The sequence below is a fragment of the Varanus komodoensis genome, unplaced genomic scaffold, assembly GCF_004798865.1.
Source record: "Varanus komodoensis strain SLA01 unplaced genomic scaffold, ASM479886v1 scaffold12, whole genome shotgun sequence".
Taxonomy (NCBI): Eukaryota; Metazoa; Chordata; class Lepidosauria; order Squamata; family Varanidae; genus Varanus; species Varanus komodoensis.
In genome coordinates, this window is record NW_025335349.1 from 13,117,378 (window position 1) to 13,135,201 (window position 17,824).

Here is a 17,824-nt window from a genome sequence, read left to right on the forward strand (position 1 = left end):
AACAATAGAGTTATGAAAACTTGAACTGCAAGAAATAATTTCCATATTAAGTCATTATGATTGCTTATTCTACTTTAAAATGTTAATTTTAAAGCATGTGAGATAAGAGAGAACCAGTGAAGGACAAGAAGCTAGATGAATAGAGTGACATAACCAAACCCTCATTTCTTACTTGGACTGAACTAAAAATATTTTACCTGACCCCGATTACTAGGTTGCAGGTGCTTGAATTAACCTATCTAGGGGCCCCTAGTTACAAAATGTTTACTGTTCACACTGCTCAGTTTGCCTGGAAGGTGCTTGTTGGAATCAGAGCTGAGCTGTATGCCCATGTCAGACTGACTTTAGGGCATACTGATTTTATAATAAATAAGGAGACCTTATGAAAGATCTGGACACCTCACTAGCTTATGGATAAGAAGGGTGAATCCTTTCATGCATTACAAGAGGAATTTGGCTTCCCAAGCACAACAGATTTGCAGTTTTTATAAAATAAATCCCTCTCATGTCCATTTTTAGACTAGTTGCTTGTGCAGCAACTGTGTCCCCAGAGTTCTTAGAAGGTCTGGTTGGGGTTACAATATCAATGAAATGTTTATATGAGTTTTCTTTGTATAGATGTAAGATGGTTTCTATCATACTTCTATTGGGAATGATAATTGAAATCCCCCATTCAACCTAAGCAATAGTGTATTTTATATTCATCTATCAGAAAGACCATTCTTGACTTGAGAGTGCATCTCATCCAACAAAAACTAATTTTCCAAATGGATGCTACAGAGGCTTCAGTACATATTGTTATCTCATACCCTGATGTGTTGATAAAAGTACATAATTTTGATAAATTTTGAAGCCTTGGCAGGGGGAAGTTTTTCTTGGAGTTTTTTCAGAAAACGTCAAACACTTCCCAAAAGGCTCTCTTTTTTCCTTCTCTTTTTACAGAGCTGAAGTCACTTTTGTTGTTTTAGGACATGCTTTCCAACATGGTACCATTTTAGTCTGTAGCTCTCATTAGCCCCAGGAGTCATGGCCAATAGTCAGGAGTGGTGGGAGTTGTAGGGCACCAGGCTAGAAAAGGGCTTCTTTAGCTAAATGAAAGACAGTATGCATAATTTGGTTTGCTCAGAAATTATTAAAATTAAAAACATTGAAAAGCTAATTCAGTAAATTTGTAATTATCTCAGAATACTATGCAAATGGATATCTATTGTGTCTGTTTGTGTGTGTTCATACACACATGTAATACATTTAATGTCATTTTATGAGGAAACCAACATTATAAGATCCCTTGTAGGTTTCTGATTTATCGCAGGTAGTCACTGAAACATCTGAAGTAGGGAGAATTGGAGGAGAAGGAAAACTGGTGTGTAGCATCACTTCCTATTTGTAAGGAAGATTACTAAACCTGTTGATGTTTCTGGGGTGGAGCTGAGGGAAATTTGATTTAATGGAAACACTAAAGATTTTATTTAGCTGGAGAAGACTGGTAGGCAAGTATACTTAATTTAAGAATGTTTAATCAGTCTCAACCTATTATTTGAAGAGTTAAGTTGTTTGTAAGTAATTTCCATTAATACACATTTATATTTTGTTAATTTTGCAAGGTTGCCTCTAATGGTGGTGTCATAGGAACCAGTTTTTGTGTGTTTCTTTTAAATAGAATTAATTTTGGTGGCATCAGATAAAAGCTCTAGGAGTGAGAACTAAGTGGAAACTTTAGTAAAGACTATGGCAATGAGCTACATAGACTCAAGTCTCAAAGTTAATTTTAAAGAAAGAAGACTTAATAGGATAATCCATATATTTTTGTGTCTGCTGACAGAAGTAGAGTAACCTGTCGTGTTCCTTTCACACATTGGGTTTTAGAACTAGAACTGCATATATTGACTGCTGTAGCTTTTACTCAGAACACACCCAGAACCACAACACCCTGGAGAACAATCTGAAACTAAAAATGTACACTTTATTCCATGTTATGGTGACTTGAATTACTTGGAAAACTGCATGGGACATGGAACATCCTTAAATGTCATTAGTAAAGGTTACATCAGGTCAATAGTTTTAATCAGAAGAAATAAGTATGCTGGAAATCTTACAGCAAGATTAAAAAATCTTTAGCTTTATTATTTCCAGATCTCTAGTCTTTCTATATAACTTTTATTGCATTGTTTTTTAGAAATCATTTGAGAGAACCACGGCTGGGTATGAACAGCTTGTGTGAAACATTGTAATCATTCTTTAAGAGAAATTTATTTATTTATTTATTTATTTATTTATTTATTTAGAATATTTATATGCTGTCGTGTCGTGAAAGCCTCAGGATGGCTTACATAAATAAAATAATATAAAACATAACACAAATGAATTACAGATCCACACTGGCTGCAGTTAAAATCATATAAACCAATATTAAAAGTTATTAAAATATTGCTGGAATAAAAAGGTCTTAACCTGGTGCCGAAAAACAAATAATGATGGCACCAGGCAGACCTCTGGGGAGTGCATTCTATAGGCGGGGTGCCACCGCAGAGAACGCCCTCCTCTGGGTACTTTGCCTCCTAATATCTTTCACGGAGGGTTCCCGGAGGAGAGCCTCTGCTGCCGATCTCAGGAGGTGGGAGGGCAAATATGGAAGAAGGCGTTCCTTCAGGTATCCAGGTCCCAAGCCGTTAAGGGCTTTATAGGTAATAACCAGCACCTTGAATTGATCCCGGACTTCGATGGGAAGCCAGTGAAGCTGATAGAGGACTGGGGTTATATGATAATAACGCCCAGTCCTCGTCAGCAACCTGGCTGCTCTATTTTGCACCATCTGAGGTATCCGGACTGTCTTAAAGGGCAGCGTGTTACAGAAATCCAACCGGGAAGTAACCAATGCATGTGTCACTGTCGCTAGGCAATCGTCCTCCAGGTAGGGACGCAGCTGATGGATTAACTGAAGCTGAAGGAAAGCGCTCCTCGCCACCACAGTCACTTGAGCTTCCAGGAACAGCTCTGGGTCAAGGAGCACTCCCAAGCTGCGGACCCTGTCCTTTAGAGCAGGGGTCTCAAACTCAACTTACCTGGGGGCCGCTGGAAGTAGAGGCTGGGCTGCATCAAGTATTCCACTGCCGCGGTGGTGGTGGGCCGCTCATCCCGCGTCGCTCCCGGAGGCCAGCCCAGGTGCCGCCGGCGCTTTGAAGGCCGCAGGGCCCCTCCCCCATGCCCCACCTGTCCCAGCAATTGGCCCGCAGGCCATGAGTTTGAGATCCCTGTTTTAGAGGGAGTGCAACCCCATTCAGGGCAAGGTCCAAATCACCTACCCAGGGGCTCAATCCACCCACCAACAGGACCTCCATCTTGTCTGGATTAAGTTTCAGTTTATTGGCCCTCATCCAGCCCATTACCTCGGCCAGGCACCAGTTCAGTACAGCCACTGCCTCACCTGGATCGGTTGAAAAAGACAGGTAGAGCTGGGTGTCATCAGCATACTGATGATTCCACAGCCCAAACCTCCTGATGACCTCTCCCAGTGGTTTCATGTAGATATTAAATGGCAAGGGGGACAAAATAGAACCAAGCAGTATTCCATGGCATAACTGCCATGGGGGCAGAGCCAAAGTCCCCGAGCACCACCACCTGGAATCAGCCGTCGAGGTAGGAGCGGAACCACTGCCAAGCAGTGCCTCCTACTCCCAGTCCTGCCAGCCTACCCAGAAGGATACCATGGTCGATGGTATCGAAAGCCACTGAGAGGTCCAGGAGGACCAACAGGGATGCACTCCTCCTGTCGATCTCCCTGCACAGGTCATCATACAGGGCGACCAAGGCAGATTCAGTACCATACCCGGGTCTGAAGCTGGACTGAAATGGGTCCAGATAATTCCATAATCCAGAAATAATTTTTTTTAAAACCCAAAAGATGGAGAGGGCACATTTTTTCCCCTAAATGTTTCTGGGCTTTCACATTGCTTAGGTGATTTAGGGTAGAAATGGGATCCCTTATTCACTGGATGTGAAACTGACTACTTGTAATCCTCTGCTGAAGTGAAATCTTTGTAAATAATTTAGTCTTGAGAACCTCTCTACATTTGGAAGATATGCATGGTTTGTTCAACAACATCCTTCCTATTTGGAATCGGTCATCAGACACTATACATCGAGGGTGCATTAGTGTCAGCCATGCAAGTGGTGCTTGGATACTGCATGGAGGAGTTTTCTCCTTCTGTACAATAGGAGAAAACTTGTCCTTATTTGAAATGGTAATGTATTAACATAAGTGCCAAGAATATGAAAACATTTGATAAAGAAGAAAATGAGTATTTATTTAATTTAAAATTTCTTACATACCTTCTAATTATTACAAAATCTCAAGACAGGTTACATAAAAAAACCTTCAGGTTTTTCTTCAGAGTAACACACTGTTGGCAGTTGTACCTCCTAAGGTACTTTGTTCACTGTCCTCATACAAGGCAAAACGCTTCACTTGAAGTGCAACATCTGATTTTATTAGTGCTTGTATTTTTAACATAATTTAGATCAAGCGAACTTACTTCAATATAGCTTTCCTTCTCGTGGATAAGTTTGTGTCCTTTTAGGAAAGTATGCTGTTGTTGCTACTCCAGGCCTGCCTGTCCTCCACCGTCCCCCGGAGTCCACTCAAGCTCATTCCAACTGCTTCAGTGACTCCATCGAGCCACCTCATCCTCTGCCGTCCCCTTCTTCTTTTGCCATCTATTGTTCCCAGCATTAGACTCTTCTCTAGGGAGTACTTCCTTCTCATTAGGTGGCCAAAGTATTTGAGTTTCATCTTCAGGATCTGGCCTTCTAGAGAGCAGTCAGGGTTGATCTCCTCTAGGACTGACCAGTTTGATCACCTTGCGGTCCAAGGGATTTGCAGGAATCTCCGCCAGCACCACAATTCAAAGGCCTCAATTCTTCGGCGCTCAGCCTTCCTTATGGTCCAGCTTTCACAGCCATATATTGCAACTGGGAAAACCATAGCCTTGACTATACACACTTTTGTTGGCAAGGTGATGTCTCTGCTTTTTAGTATGCTATCTAGATTTGCCATAGCTTTCCTCCCCAGGAGCAAGTATCTTTTAATTTCTTGGCTGCAGTCCGCATCTGCAGTGATCTTGGAGCCCAGGAAAATAAAATCTGTCACTACCTCCATTTCTTCCCCATCTATTTGCCAGGAAGTGAGAGGACTGGATGCAATGATCTTAGTTTTCTTAATGTTGAGTTTCAAGCCAACTTTTGCACTCTCCTCCTCCACCCACATCAAGAGGCTCTTTTGTTCCTCTTCACTTTCTGCCATGAGAGTGGTATCATCGGCATATCTGAGGTTGTTGATATTTCTCCCAGCAATCTTAATTCCAACTGGTGATTCATCTAGCCCTGCCTTTCTCATGTTGTGCTCTGCATAGGCAGGGCAACAGTATACAGCCTTGCTGAACTCCTTTCTCAATTTTGAACCAATCAGTGGTTCCATGCCCAGTTCTTATTGTTGCTTCTTGACCTGCATATAGGTTTCTCAAGAGACAAATAGGATGGTCAGGTACTCCCATCTCCTTAAGAACTTGCCACAATTTGTTGTGATCCACACAATCAAAGGCTTTAGCATAGTCAATGAAGCAGAAGTAGATGCTTTTCTGGAACTCCCTAGCTTTCTCCATGATCCAGCGTATGTTGGCAATTTGATCTCTAGTTCCTCTCCCTCTTCGAAATCCTGCCTGTACTTCTGGTAGTTCTCGGTCCACATACTGCTGGAGCCTAGCTTGTAGGATTTTGAGCATCACTTGCTAGCATGTGAAATGAGTGCAATGGTGCGACAGTTTGAACATTCTTTGGCATTGCCCTTCTTTGGGATTGGAATGTAAACTGCCCTTTTCCAATCCTGTGGCCACTGTTGAGTTTTGCAAATTTGCTGGCATATTGACTGTAGCACTTTCACTTCCCTTCTTTCCTCAGATATTTGTAAACCTTCCTCAGACAGCCATTTTGCTTTCTCGAAAGAAATTCGAAAGTATGTTACTGTTACATTAATGACCAGTTCCATTGATAGTTTTTGATACCTAATAACTCTTTCAGTTCTTAACATTTTGAGATGGCTGTTATATGTAATTGAAATCTATTCCTGGTTTCTGATCATGTTGCTGTTAACAATGGAAAAACTATGGAAGACTTGTATAAATGGGCTTGTCTTTGTTCATATATCAATTTAGATACAGTACTGTGAATTATAGAACAGGAATAAGGAATGTGTCAGATGGGCTCAGTGATATCAGAAGCTCCCTGATACCATTTGTTCTCCAGCCAAAGCTCTGGCTGAGCTCCAGTTTCACTGTACTAGCTTTCTCTGGCCTGGCAAAGCTTGTGTGTAGCCCTGGCTGAGGCAACAGGTAGAGAAGCACTCTTCCAGCCTGCGCTTCAGTCAAGGATGCAGTTGGGAGGGGGAGTAGTGTGCTGATAGGAAGCAATGGCAGGGATTTTCCTCCTTTCTAGTCCTTATTAAGTACAGCAACTGGGAGGGAGAAGAACCTTTCCTGGAGCCCAGTAGTCTGGATGGACAACCTGGTGGGAACTTTGACCCACAGGCTAGGAGTTCCTCAAACCTTCAATTTAGAAGGGGATTTCCTTTCACCTTCTCTGTTCCTATTCAGTTTACTGCTATGTTTTCCATGATGGCACAACAGACATCTCCCCTCTCCCCCACAACCCAAAAAGGGGAATTTCTATATCTAACTTTTCTGAACACGTAGCCCTTCACCACAATGAGAAAATGATTACTGGGACTAAATATATCTTTACATTGCTAGCATATATTTGTGAATGTAATTCTTCTTTCCTTTCTGTTTTTGTTTTGTTTTGCTTTGTTTGTTTGTTTTTTGTTTGTTTTGTTTTTTTGTATGAATGAAAGGACATCCATGCAACATCATCCTTTGGTCAGTGATAGAGGTACATGTCATATCAAAATGTACTCAAAGTCCTTGGGACACACATGACTGAGTACACACTCTGAATCTGTATTTGGTAATGCTACATTAAGTCACAAAAACCTAGGATGGTATTCATTTAACAATGCCAACAGAATAGCATCCATCAATGGAAAAGGGTGGAAGTGATTTGCTGCCACTTTGTTCCTCCTGTATGCTTTCAAAATTTGTTCTGTAACCTTGGGGACCTTGTTGGGTCAATATTTAGAGGGAGACTGCAATGGAAGAGATGGGGAAAGCTGGATTTTGATGGTAATAACTTACATTTCTGTTTCAGTGTTACTAATTGATAACAGTGGTGTTTCACTGGAGACTCCTTTGTGTTTCATTTGCCTATTGGCTTACCCGCTATCTTCAGAGTCTTAAAAGAAAATCTAAAAAGTGTCTTCGTTTTTGTGGATTGGGTGATATAAGCCACCCCGAGGCTTTGTTGTAAGCCGCCCCGAGGCTTTGTTGCGATGGGGGTGGCATAAAAATGTTTTAAATAAATAAATATTCAGTAGGATTACTATTATACTTAATATTTTTAAAGTCATTTACTTATGATACAGGATTACTAAGTAGCCAGAATTTACTATGAATTCTGTCTGTATACAGTTGAATTTCTAGAGCTGGTGTCTAAACTGCTTTTGTTTATGCACTCTTACTTTGGGAGTAAGTTTCATTGACCTCGGGACGGGGGGACATGCTTTTCAGTATATAACTCTTCAGTTTGTAAAAGAGAAGCATAGATTTTTTAGGTTGTATAGAGGTAAGCTTAAGCATGTGGACAGTGCTTGGGAAATCTTAGAAGCGAAAGAGGAGCAAGGCAGAAAGTAAAATAGGGTCTAGTTTCCTGTCAAATTGTAAATGAATGAGCTGTGACTGTGGGGTTCAAACGTAGGTTTCTTTATTGTCATGACCCAGCCATTCTTAGCTTGGATAAAAAAAATACCATGTACCTCAGATAACTAAAACTTTTCTAGAGGAAACTAAACTAAACTAGAAAATGTCTCTACTGTGTATAGTTCTATATGGTTTCTAGTACCTCAATGAATCCTTTATTTGGTCATTTACCAGCTAAGGTTTCTAGTACCTAGTAGAAGGCAACATAGAAAATAGGAAAATGATATATGTCTGTACAGTTAAAAGTGTATTTATACACCTTGTCCCTCTTCTGTGTTTTCCTTGTCAGGAAATAGAGAAACCCCCCAGGAGGAAGGAATTCCCATTCCCCCCCCCCCCCGCATTCCCTAAGGGCATACCAAGCATGACTCTAAAGAGTAGTTAGTATCTATGTATCATTTTGTTTTTACTCTAAAAGTTAAAGAGCAGAAACCTGATCTAAATTGGGTCTGTGGCAGAGTTGGGAAAAGGGTTAAAGTTGGGAAAAGGGTTCTTATCTCCATGTTAGCGTTCATATCCAGATATGACTTCTGTTCCCACTTTACAGTAAAACTGAAAAAGCAGTTGTGACTTTAATGTCTGTATTGGCTTTGAGCTAACCCTGCATGGTTGCAGATTAAATTCTTGTGTTGCTGTTAACACTAGATCAAAGAACCATTCTGTTCTGCTTGCCTGGATCTCAAGAAGTGGATGTAATCTTATTTATTATTACAACGATGGAAAACCAAGTGTGGTTGTACCAAAGTTTTGTATAAAGGGAGTAAGGTCATAGCGGTTCTATTTTCTTTTTCATCCCTAGTTATGCCTGGCATGGAGTTAGCTTTTTTCACAACAGCTGCACACCAACCCAATAGTTTCATTGAGTTATCCACTACTACCCCAAGATCAAGTTGCCACCACTATCCCAAAATCCCTTTCTTGCTTTGTCACTGCCAGTTCAGATCCCATAATCCTCTACTTGAAATTGGGATTTTTTGCCCCAACATGCATTACTTTACATTTGCCTATATTGAACGGTATTTGCCATTTTGATGCCCATTCTCACAGCTTGGAGAAATCCCTTTGGAGCATCTCACAATTCCATTTGGTTTTAACCACCCTAAATAGTTTGGTGTTGTCAGCAAACTTGGCCACTTCACTGCTTACTCCTAATTCCAGAACATTTATGAATAGGCTGAAAAGAACTAGTCCTGATACAAAACCCTATGGGACTGCACTGCTTACATCTCTTTATTGGGAGAAACTACCATTTATTCCTATCCTCTGTCTTCTGTGTTTTAACCAGTTAGTGATCCATAGGGGATCTCCCTTTTTATTCCATGGCTGCTTGGTTTGCTCAGGAGCCTTTAGTGAGGGACTTTGTCAAAATCCTTTGTGAAGTCCAAGTAAGCAATGCCTACTGGATTGCACCTGTCTGTATGCTTATACTCTCAAAGAACTCCAATAGGTTAGTGAGACTGGACTTTCTCTTGTAGAAGCCATCCTGATTCTTTTTCAGCAGGTCTTCTCCTTCTGTGTGGTTACTGATTTTATATTTAATAAGGATTTCTAGTTGTTTACCCAGAATAGATGTTAAGCAAACTGGCCTTTATTATACCTTGATTCCCTTGGAACATTTTCTAAAAATTGGTGTTATGTTGGCCATTCTTCAGCCCTCTGGTACAAAGACTGATGTTTTTAGGGACATACTAAATATTTTGGTTAACAAAGGTCTGTGATTTCATGTTTGGGTTCTTTGAGAAGTCTAAGATGGATTCCATCTGGATCATGTGATTTGCTAACTGACTTCATCAGTAAGGTTGGGAATGCCATCTTTTGTTACATCAAATTTGGGATTGATCTATTTCTGAACTTTGGTTTGTGAGCTTATTTGTAGCCATAAAAACCTGAGCCTACACAGGGTCCAAACTGAAGCTAACCTTCCTTGATATTTACAAGCAGTCTCTCTAGAGCAGGGGTCCTCAAATTTTAAAATGGGGGGCCAGTTCACTGTCCTTCAGACTGTTGGGGGGGCCGGACTATAGTTTGAAAAAATATATGAATTAATTCTTAACGACTTGGGACCTGGATACCTAAAGGAATGCCTTCTTCCATATTTGCCCTCCCGCTCCCTGAGATTGGCAGCAGAAGCCCTCCTCTGGGAACCCTCCATGAAAGACATTATTATTACTATTATTATTATTATTATTATTATTATTATTATTATAACATTTCTATGCCGCCCCTTGCCGAAACCTCTAGGAGGCAAGTACCCGGAGGAGGGCCTTCTCTGCGGTGGCACCCCGCCTATGGAATGTGCTCCCCAGAGAGGTCCGCCTGGCGCCATTGTTATTTGTCTTTCGGCACCAGGTTAAGACCTTTTTATTTCAGCAACATTTTAATAAGTTTTAATATTGTGTCCTGTATGTTTTTAACTGCAGCCAGTGTGGGTCGATAATTTATTTATTCATATTATATTTTATTTTATTGTACTTCATTCATATAAGCTGTCCTGAGGCTTTCACGACAGGACAGCATATAAATATTCTAAATAAATAAATAAATTCCTATGTACACAGTACATATTTTATTTGTAGTGCAAAAAACCAGGAAAAAACAATGCAATATTTAAAATGAACAATTTTAATCAACATAAACTTCTTAGTATTTCAATGGGAAGTATGGGCCTGCTTTTGGGTAATGAGATGGTTAATGTCCAGTTCCATATTCGCTCCTCTCTTCTGTATTCTTGCTCCTCTCTTCTGTATTCAGAGCCAGCATATGTGTGCAATAGGGGGAAGAGCCGGTGCGTGTGCAGTTCATGCTGGCAAGACCAGCACAGCAGCAGGAGCTAGCCAGAGCTAGCAGAGAGAGCCATTGCACGTGCAGTTGAATGGAGCTGTCACAGTTTCGTGCATGCGCCAGCTCTCTGCTAGTCCACGAAACTGAAAGAGTTTCAGAGTACATCTACACCGGCTCAGAGCTTTTGGACTAATTCAGAGATCATTTTCTCCAAACGAGTCTGAAAGCTCTGAGGTGGGCCAGGTAAATGACCTTGGCGGGGCCTATCTGGCCCATGGGCTGTAGTTTGAGGACCCCTGCTCTAGAGAGTACAGAGATATGTGTTGCTCTCCTCTACTTTGCCCAACTTCTAAGGTTAGGTTTAGTTTGTTAATAATTTGGTTTAAATGTGGGCTGTAGGAGCTGGAGGTTCCTGCTGACTTTTTACTCTGGAATTTATAAAGTGCACCAATAGTTCTAAATAGAATTTAGTTTCCAAGTTGAAGTCTGTACAGGGTTACCCTTCTAGGAATTTTGCCTTATTGCTGTGCCCTTGTCCTGGCTTCCCCTAATTGTCTGTCTGTCAGTTCGAGATGATTATCTAGAACAATAACTGGCACTTGCCAGGTGGTGCAGTGGTTTAAACTGCTGTGCTGCTGGGCTGGTTGATCAAAAGGTCGCCGGTTCGAGTCTGCACAACAGGGTGAGTTCCCATTGCTCCATCCCAGCTCCTGCCAACCTTGCAGTTCAAAAGCATGCAAATGCAAGTAGATAAAAAGGTACCACTTCGGTGGGCAGGTAACAGCGTTCCGTGCACTTCGGTGTTTAGCCATGCCGGCCACAGACGACGGAGACTGTCTGCGGACAAACGCTGGCTCCCTTGGCTAGGAAATGGAGATGAGCACCGCCCCCAAGAGTCAGGCATGACTGGACTTTAATGTCAAGGGGAAGCCTTTACCTTTAACTTTCTACCATCTACTTGCCCTGTTGCTTAACTTGCTTGTGGGCTGAGATGCTTCATCACTGCTTCTGCTGCTTGGTTCAGCCAATCCTGCTAACAAAGAATTCTTGTCCAAAGACACTTTTAAAAAGTATGATTTATATATAAAATTACATTCTATACAGTATCTCCACAACATATTTTAAATATCACTTTTAAAAGCTTATTACAAAAAGTATTATGAAAAGAGTTATTTCCAATCTTCCAAATTAAGCTGAAACAGGAAACTGTCTTTTATGAAGCCAGAGCAAGTTAATCCATCTAGCCCAGTATTGTTCACAAGACAACCCATCAATAGTAACTTAACTTCAGAGATGTGCCATATGTTGACAACCATTATAAATACACAACCCCAAACCTTGCTTGGTGGAGGTTATTTGAGAGAAAAACAACTTTTCATAACCTTACAGTAGACCAGTGGTTTTCAACCTTTTTACAGCGGGGGACTGGTGAATATATGGGGGAGGGGGGGAGAGAAAGGACCACTGAGGCAGAAATAAAAAGCATTATATACATGATATAGTATTTTGTGTATTAGTTTTTCAGTATAATACCAAAAATGATAATTCCCTAAAATAACCAGAAACCAAGCATTTAAAATGCTAATAAAAATAAAATATTGAAATTAATGTAATCAAATACAACTGACATTTTTAGAGAGCAGTATTTAATTCAGATAAGGCTAATGTGAAATCTGCTGTTGCTTCTTTTCAAGAATACTTGATAGTTGTTTTCCAGAGACAAAGTGCTACACTGACATTCATTCTGTTTCTCTCTTTGGTTTTTATCAGTGACAAGGCTGAAGAACTCTTTTCACACAAATATATGCTAGAAAATACGAGTAACAATTTAATAGCTCTGTAACTTAGCGATGGCTGTCCTTGTTCCAGTGATATCCAAAATTATGACAATGATTGCATTTTATGTTTGGACACCAGAGTGGCATCAGGCCTCTTTCTTACCTCCTGCTAGGATCAGCTTGGTTCCCCTGGTGGCAGCAGCATTGCTGAGCAAGCGGGCTGAGTGCAAGTTGCTGCCCTTATATACAGCTCTGAGAATGCTGCCACCACTCCCGCCCCCTCAGCGCACCATGCAAGTAGCCCCAAGCTGCGTGGCTGTGGTCTTGCCTTGCCTGACGAGGCATGGCCATCTAGGCATTCCGGAGCGCCAGCACAGTCTGCTATTGGAACAATGGGGTGGCATGTGCCATGGCGTGGGTCTGGCTGCAAGGTTGACTGCAGGGTGGCGTACTCTTTTCAGCAAGGCTTGGCTGCCCCTTTGCAGCTCCTCCGTGACACTTGGTTCCACAGGACATTGTGCTGCCCCAAGGGCTTCCTCATCAGGGCTTTTTCGTGGACCAGCAGGAAATCTCCATGGACCAGTAGCTGAAAACCACTGCAGTAGACCATGTTATGCTTTGCAGACTGGCCCACTGATTGTCAGGGAATCTGTAGAGTTTCTGATGGGACTTTTTCCATCCTTACTTGAAGATGCTAGTGATTGACTTGGAACTGCTGCATGGATTGCATGACCACTGGGTGGAAGTATAGCACCTCTCATAAATCACTATTATCACCATTTAATCTGGCTGCCAAAGGGCTGAATCCAACTATATTGTTCCAGTGATCGAAGCAGTTCCATCAGCAGAACCAAAAGGAACTTCCCCCTCTCCCTGCATGACTTCAAATCTGTTCCAGCATGCATAGGCAGATATTTAAGCAGTGCAGACAGAGATTAAAGAGAAGAAATAATAATGTGTTTCAAATTTCTACCAGAGGGTTTAAACCAGTTATCACTGAATCCCAAATTAATTAAACAATTGATTATTGTTGCACAACAGTTTGGCTATGTGATCTCCCAGCTCCATATATACCTTTGCAATTCTTGAGATTGGTGTGTCATAACATCTTGAGCTTGTGGTCAGGATTTGTAGCACCTAAAAATTCCATCTCAATATACCTACACACTCTGCTATGACTGTGGAGAGAAAAAGTCTTGTTCGCACAAAAGATTCTAAGATTGTGTGTGTTGTTTTAAGAAAATAAGGGTGAGTGTGCTCCATCCTATATTTATGGCTTCAGTGGAAGAAACAGAAATGTGGCTTTGGTTTACTTTGGTAATCCATGTTGGTGTTTTCTGAACAGACACTTCTTGAATATGCAGAAAAGTGGAAAACATCTGAGGACCCCTTGCCTTTGCTTGAGGTATACACAGAAGCCATCCGCAGTTATGTTAAAGCACGACCTTACCTGACCTCCGAGTGTGAAAATGTAACCTTTGTGCTTGAACGCTTAGCCCTGTGAGTATATTTTTATTAGCTTTATTAGTACTTGATCTTTGTTTTCCAGCTTTGCTTTCAGTTACTTTGTAAATTAAGAATAGTCATTTTTTTTTCTCGAGTAAATGAGAAGTTATATTTCTTTTTGACCTCACAGTTTTGTTTGCTTTTTCAGAAGCTATGCTGAACTTTTGCTATGCCTGCCTCCTCAGCTGCCTGAAAATAAATGGAAAGAGTTTCAGTCCTTTATTCAGGTGTGTGCCTTTGTTTCATAGCCATGCCACAGATTTGGAGTCATAGTTGCTTTTTTGGAAAATTTTTGACTTGGATATGTTCTAGAAAATTTTCATATGCAAATAAGGTTGTTTGTAGGTAATTCACATTGACAAAATTTCAAATGCCTTAGAAAGTGATTTAATTCAGTATATTAATTTTATTTGTATTTAGTAAACGACAAAGTACTGTGTGGTGATTTTTATCCCAATATTCTGCAGGTATTTGGATGATGCTAATGGGTAGCCTTTAAACAAATTTAATAAAGAAATAAGCAGTATTTGACCTTAAATATTTGAGAGAGAAACAATTAAAGTACATTAAAGTGATTTAAATTTTATATTATGTAGAATTTTTAAATTATTAGCCAGAATGTAAAGGCATTGACATCATGGTTAAATGTGGTCTAAACATCCCATAGGCACTTGGGGTGACACCAGACTGAGCATATATACTTGTCACTTCCAGTTTTATTCCTGGATCGTTAATCATGATATGCAGACCTGGCATTCTGGGTTTAGGAGAAACAGCCCAGAATTTGAACCCATGTTCAGGTTTGTTCAGTGAAAACCATGTTGCATCTCCTCAGCATCCTAGAGAACTGGCACCCCTGGCTTGGTTGGTGATCCAGAAAGAGAGCAGAAGGGCTTGGTGCATGGGAGGTAGCATGAGCTCTCCAATGAGCCACAAGTAACTGTAGCTTGCCTAGCCAGTAGTTAGCTATTGCATATGAACTTGGTCAATTGCAAATACTACCCTTGCACTGCTTAAATGAAAGGGCAGGGGAAGATACTAAAATTATTAGCAATGCAAAGAACTATGTAGGGGCTCTGACACCACTCGGTTTTTTCACCATGATGTTATAATAGTTTCAGTTTTTCAATTATTATTTTTATCTTATTTCTGTGTTTTGTATGTGAATTGAAATCACATAAGGAGATTACACAGCAGTTTCATGAGACTGTGACTAGAATTTGGCTTAAATGAAATCTAAGCCTTCCTAACTATATGCCAAAGAGTAAAAGAAAAAAAAATCATTTTTAGACCTTATTGATGATCAATGTATGTTGGACTATCAGTGTACCATATTCCAGCTCTCTGACTGCTGTTGAAATGAATTAAGCATTTGATAGCTCTGTTAGTCCTTAGAGATAATGTATATACATAGATATAGATATTCCCATCTCTCAATTATGTTGTGACCCTAAGTATACCTCAAGGCCTTCCCAGCCATGTTTTAAAGACACGATAAATGCAACTTCAATCCTACTTTTCTAGTGTTTTCACAGCATTGTGTCCAAATGATGCTACACATTTTAAGAGATTGGGCTGGGGTAATAGAGAAGGCATCAAATATTTTTAAGATGGAATAGGCATGAATTCAAGAAAAGCAGCTCTCGCACTAACAAGGAGATACTGTTGCGTGTAATACTGCACCTGTTGAAGAGCCTTTTAAAGGCACACATTGCACTCTCTAGTTCATGTTTAACACAATCTGTAACGTCAAAGCAGTGTATGCTTATATAAAAGCTTCAGTTCCTTAAGGTTCAGGCTTCAAACATGAACAATTTTTGAAAGAGTAAAAAGTATTATAGTTTCCTTCTCATTTTCTAGTCAAGTAGTCATTTCTCTTTGCATTATTTCATCTAACTGCCCAGTTACAATCTCATCTGTTTCTTTGACAAATGAAATAATTTGAATGGGAATGAAACCTGAAGAGCTTTATGCCAAAAGCTAGTGAAGGAATAGGATTATCCAGTAAGCAGAAGAACTGTGTGTGGCATCCTTATTTTAGAGTACCAGAATGGAAGGGTGTTTTTAATCCTGCCTTGTTTCATTCAGAGGTTTATTCTGATTTCTGTACTCTTCCCCAATACACAGTGAATTCTTATCAGAACTATGAGTCAGACTTCTATTGAGCGCTTAATTTTTAATCTCTCCTTGGTACAGATTTCTTCATTCAAGTTTTCTGCATGTGCTAGCAGACCTAGGGTGGGAGAGCTGTAAGATAATAACTAAAATGGGTAGTGCCCAACAGTGTTTTAAACAACACTAATTTAAAAGCAAACTATGTACTCGTCAATTACAGTTCTAATAGCTGCACTCCTAAGGGTAAAACATTGTTTGGAAAGCCATAGAATTATACAGAATCTCAACGCTGAGGTCCTCTGACCACAGAATGAAGAGCCTTCACTCTGAACCCATCAGAACCAACATGGAAAGAATTTCATTGCCTTAGAAAGGGCTAAAGGGTCTTTCCAGGGGCAGAGGCTGGGCCAGTGTCTTATACTGTCTCCAAATAGTGCCTCAGGCTTCTTCTCATCTCTTCACAGTGCTTCATGTAGATGACTGAAAAAGGCTGTTTAGATTAAATATGCAGTAAGACATGCAAGGTGGCAGAGATCACTGCCAGCGCCACTCATACTTTATTTTCAAATTTATATGCTGTTGAATTGGCCTTACAAGGCTCTTTAAGCAGCTAACCACATTAAAATACATCAATTACAATTAATTAATTAATTAATTATTACAAGTATTGTTATAGGGGGAAGAGAGAAGGGAAATTGCTGGATTGAAGCTATCATAATCAGGTGTTAAAATCAGGTCTTGAAATATCAGCGAAAGGGGACAGTTTTTGCCTAACATCGAAACGTAGTAATAGCTCCAGGCGAACCAATTTAGAAAGCCCATTCTAAAGGTTGGGGGCAGCCACTGAGAAGGCCCTTTTTCTAATTGCCATCCCTTTTTTTCCTGTAGGGATGGCTCTTTCATAAGGACCTCATTTCCAGATTTCGGTGGGTGGGTAAGAGTATATTAGAAAAGGTGGTCCTTCAAGTAATCAGGTCCCAAACTGTTTAACGCCTTGGTTCATGACCAAATCGGGTTGCAAACAAAAATTTAATGAAAATTTTGGTGTGGGTCATGAACTCTGTGTTGGGTGGTGACCAAGATCGCAACCATCTCCCCCCCCCCCCCCGAGTGGGGAGATGGCCACAATTGCAGTTGCATTCATGCAGGGAAGACGTGCGTGATAATGGACGCTTTCCTGCAGGAAAGACGGGCGCAATCTTGGCCATCTCCCCATCCCCAGCACAACTGTGGCCATCTCCCCACTTGGTGGGGATGGGGATATGGCCGAGATTGCGCCCGTCTCTCTCTCCCCCAGTGTGCTTGCGATCGTGCCCGTCTCCTCCACCACAGTGCACTGGGATGACCGGCGCAATCTCAGTCATGCTGGAAATGGTTGCGCTTGTGCTTAGGTGGGGACGGAGAGATGGGCGTGATCTTTGTTGTTCTTTGTCACTTTGCTTCACATTTTTCTGATTAAACTGGTTACAGAACGGATTAACCTTATTTACATTGAACCTTATGGGGAAATTTAACTTGGCTCATGACCAATTTGGGTCATGACTAGAGTCAGTTTGTGAGCCAAGGTACCACTGTATATTTAAAAAAGCACTTTAAACCAGGCCTGGGCTTCAACTGGCAACCAGAGGCTTTCATGCACCAAGCATGAAGGATATTGATTGTACCCTTATCAAATGTTCTTAATTGCCATAGAAGAGTAACTAAAATCTTAGCTTAACCATACCTCAGAAGGTAAAAAATACTGCAGTTAATAAACCCAACAAGGCTTTGAATGTCTATCGA

At 40.8% G+C, this 17,824-nt stretch overlaps 1 protein-coding gene across 4 annotated transcripts in view; it reads left to right on the forward strand.

Moving 5' to 3' along the window:
* Positions 1-17,824, forward strand: part of ZNF292 (zinc finger protein 292) — a 73,699-nt gene that overhangs the window by 4,303 nt on the left and 51,572 nt on the right. For all 4 annotated transcript variants that reach the window (XR_006413858.1, XR_006413857.1, XM_044421695.1 and 1 more), the window contains exons 2-3: positions 13,767-13,921; positions 14,076-14,154. Coding sequence is in view for 2 of the 4 variants with exons in the window: in XM_044421695.1 (XP_044277630.1) it covers positions 13,767-13,921; positions 14,076-14,154 (234 nt within the window). In the remaining 2 variants the exon portion in view is untranslated. The remainder of the gene's footprint in view (positions 1-13,766; positions 13,922-14,075; positions 14,155-17,824) is intronic.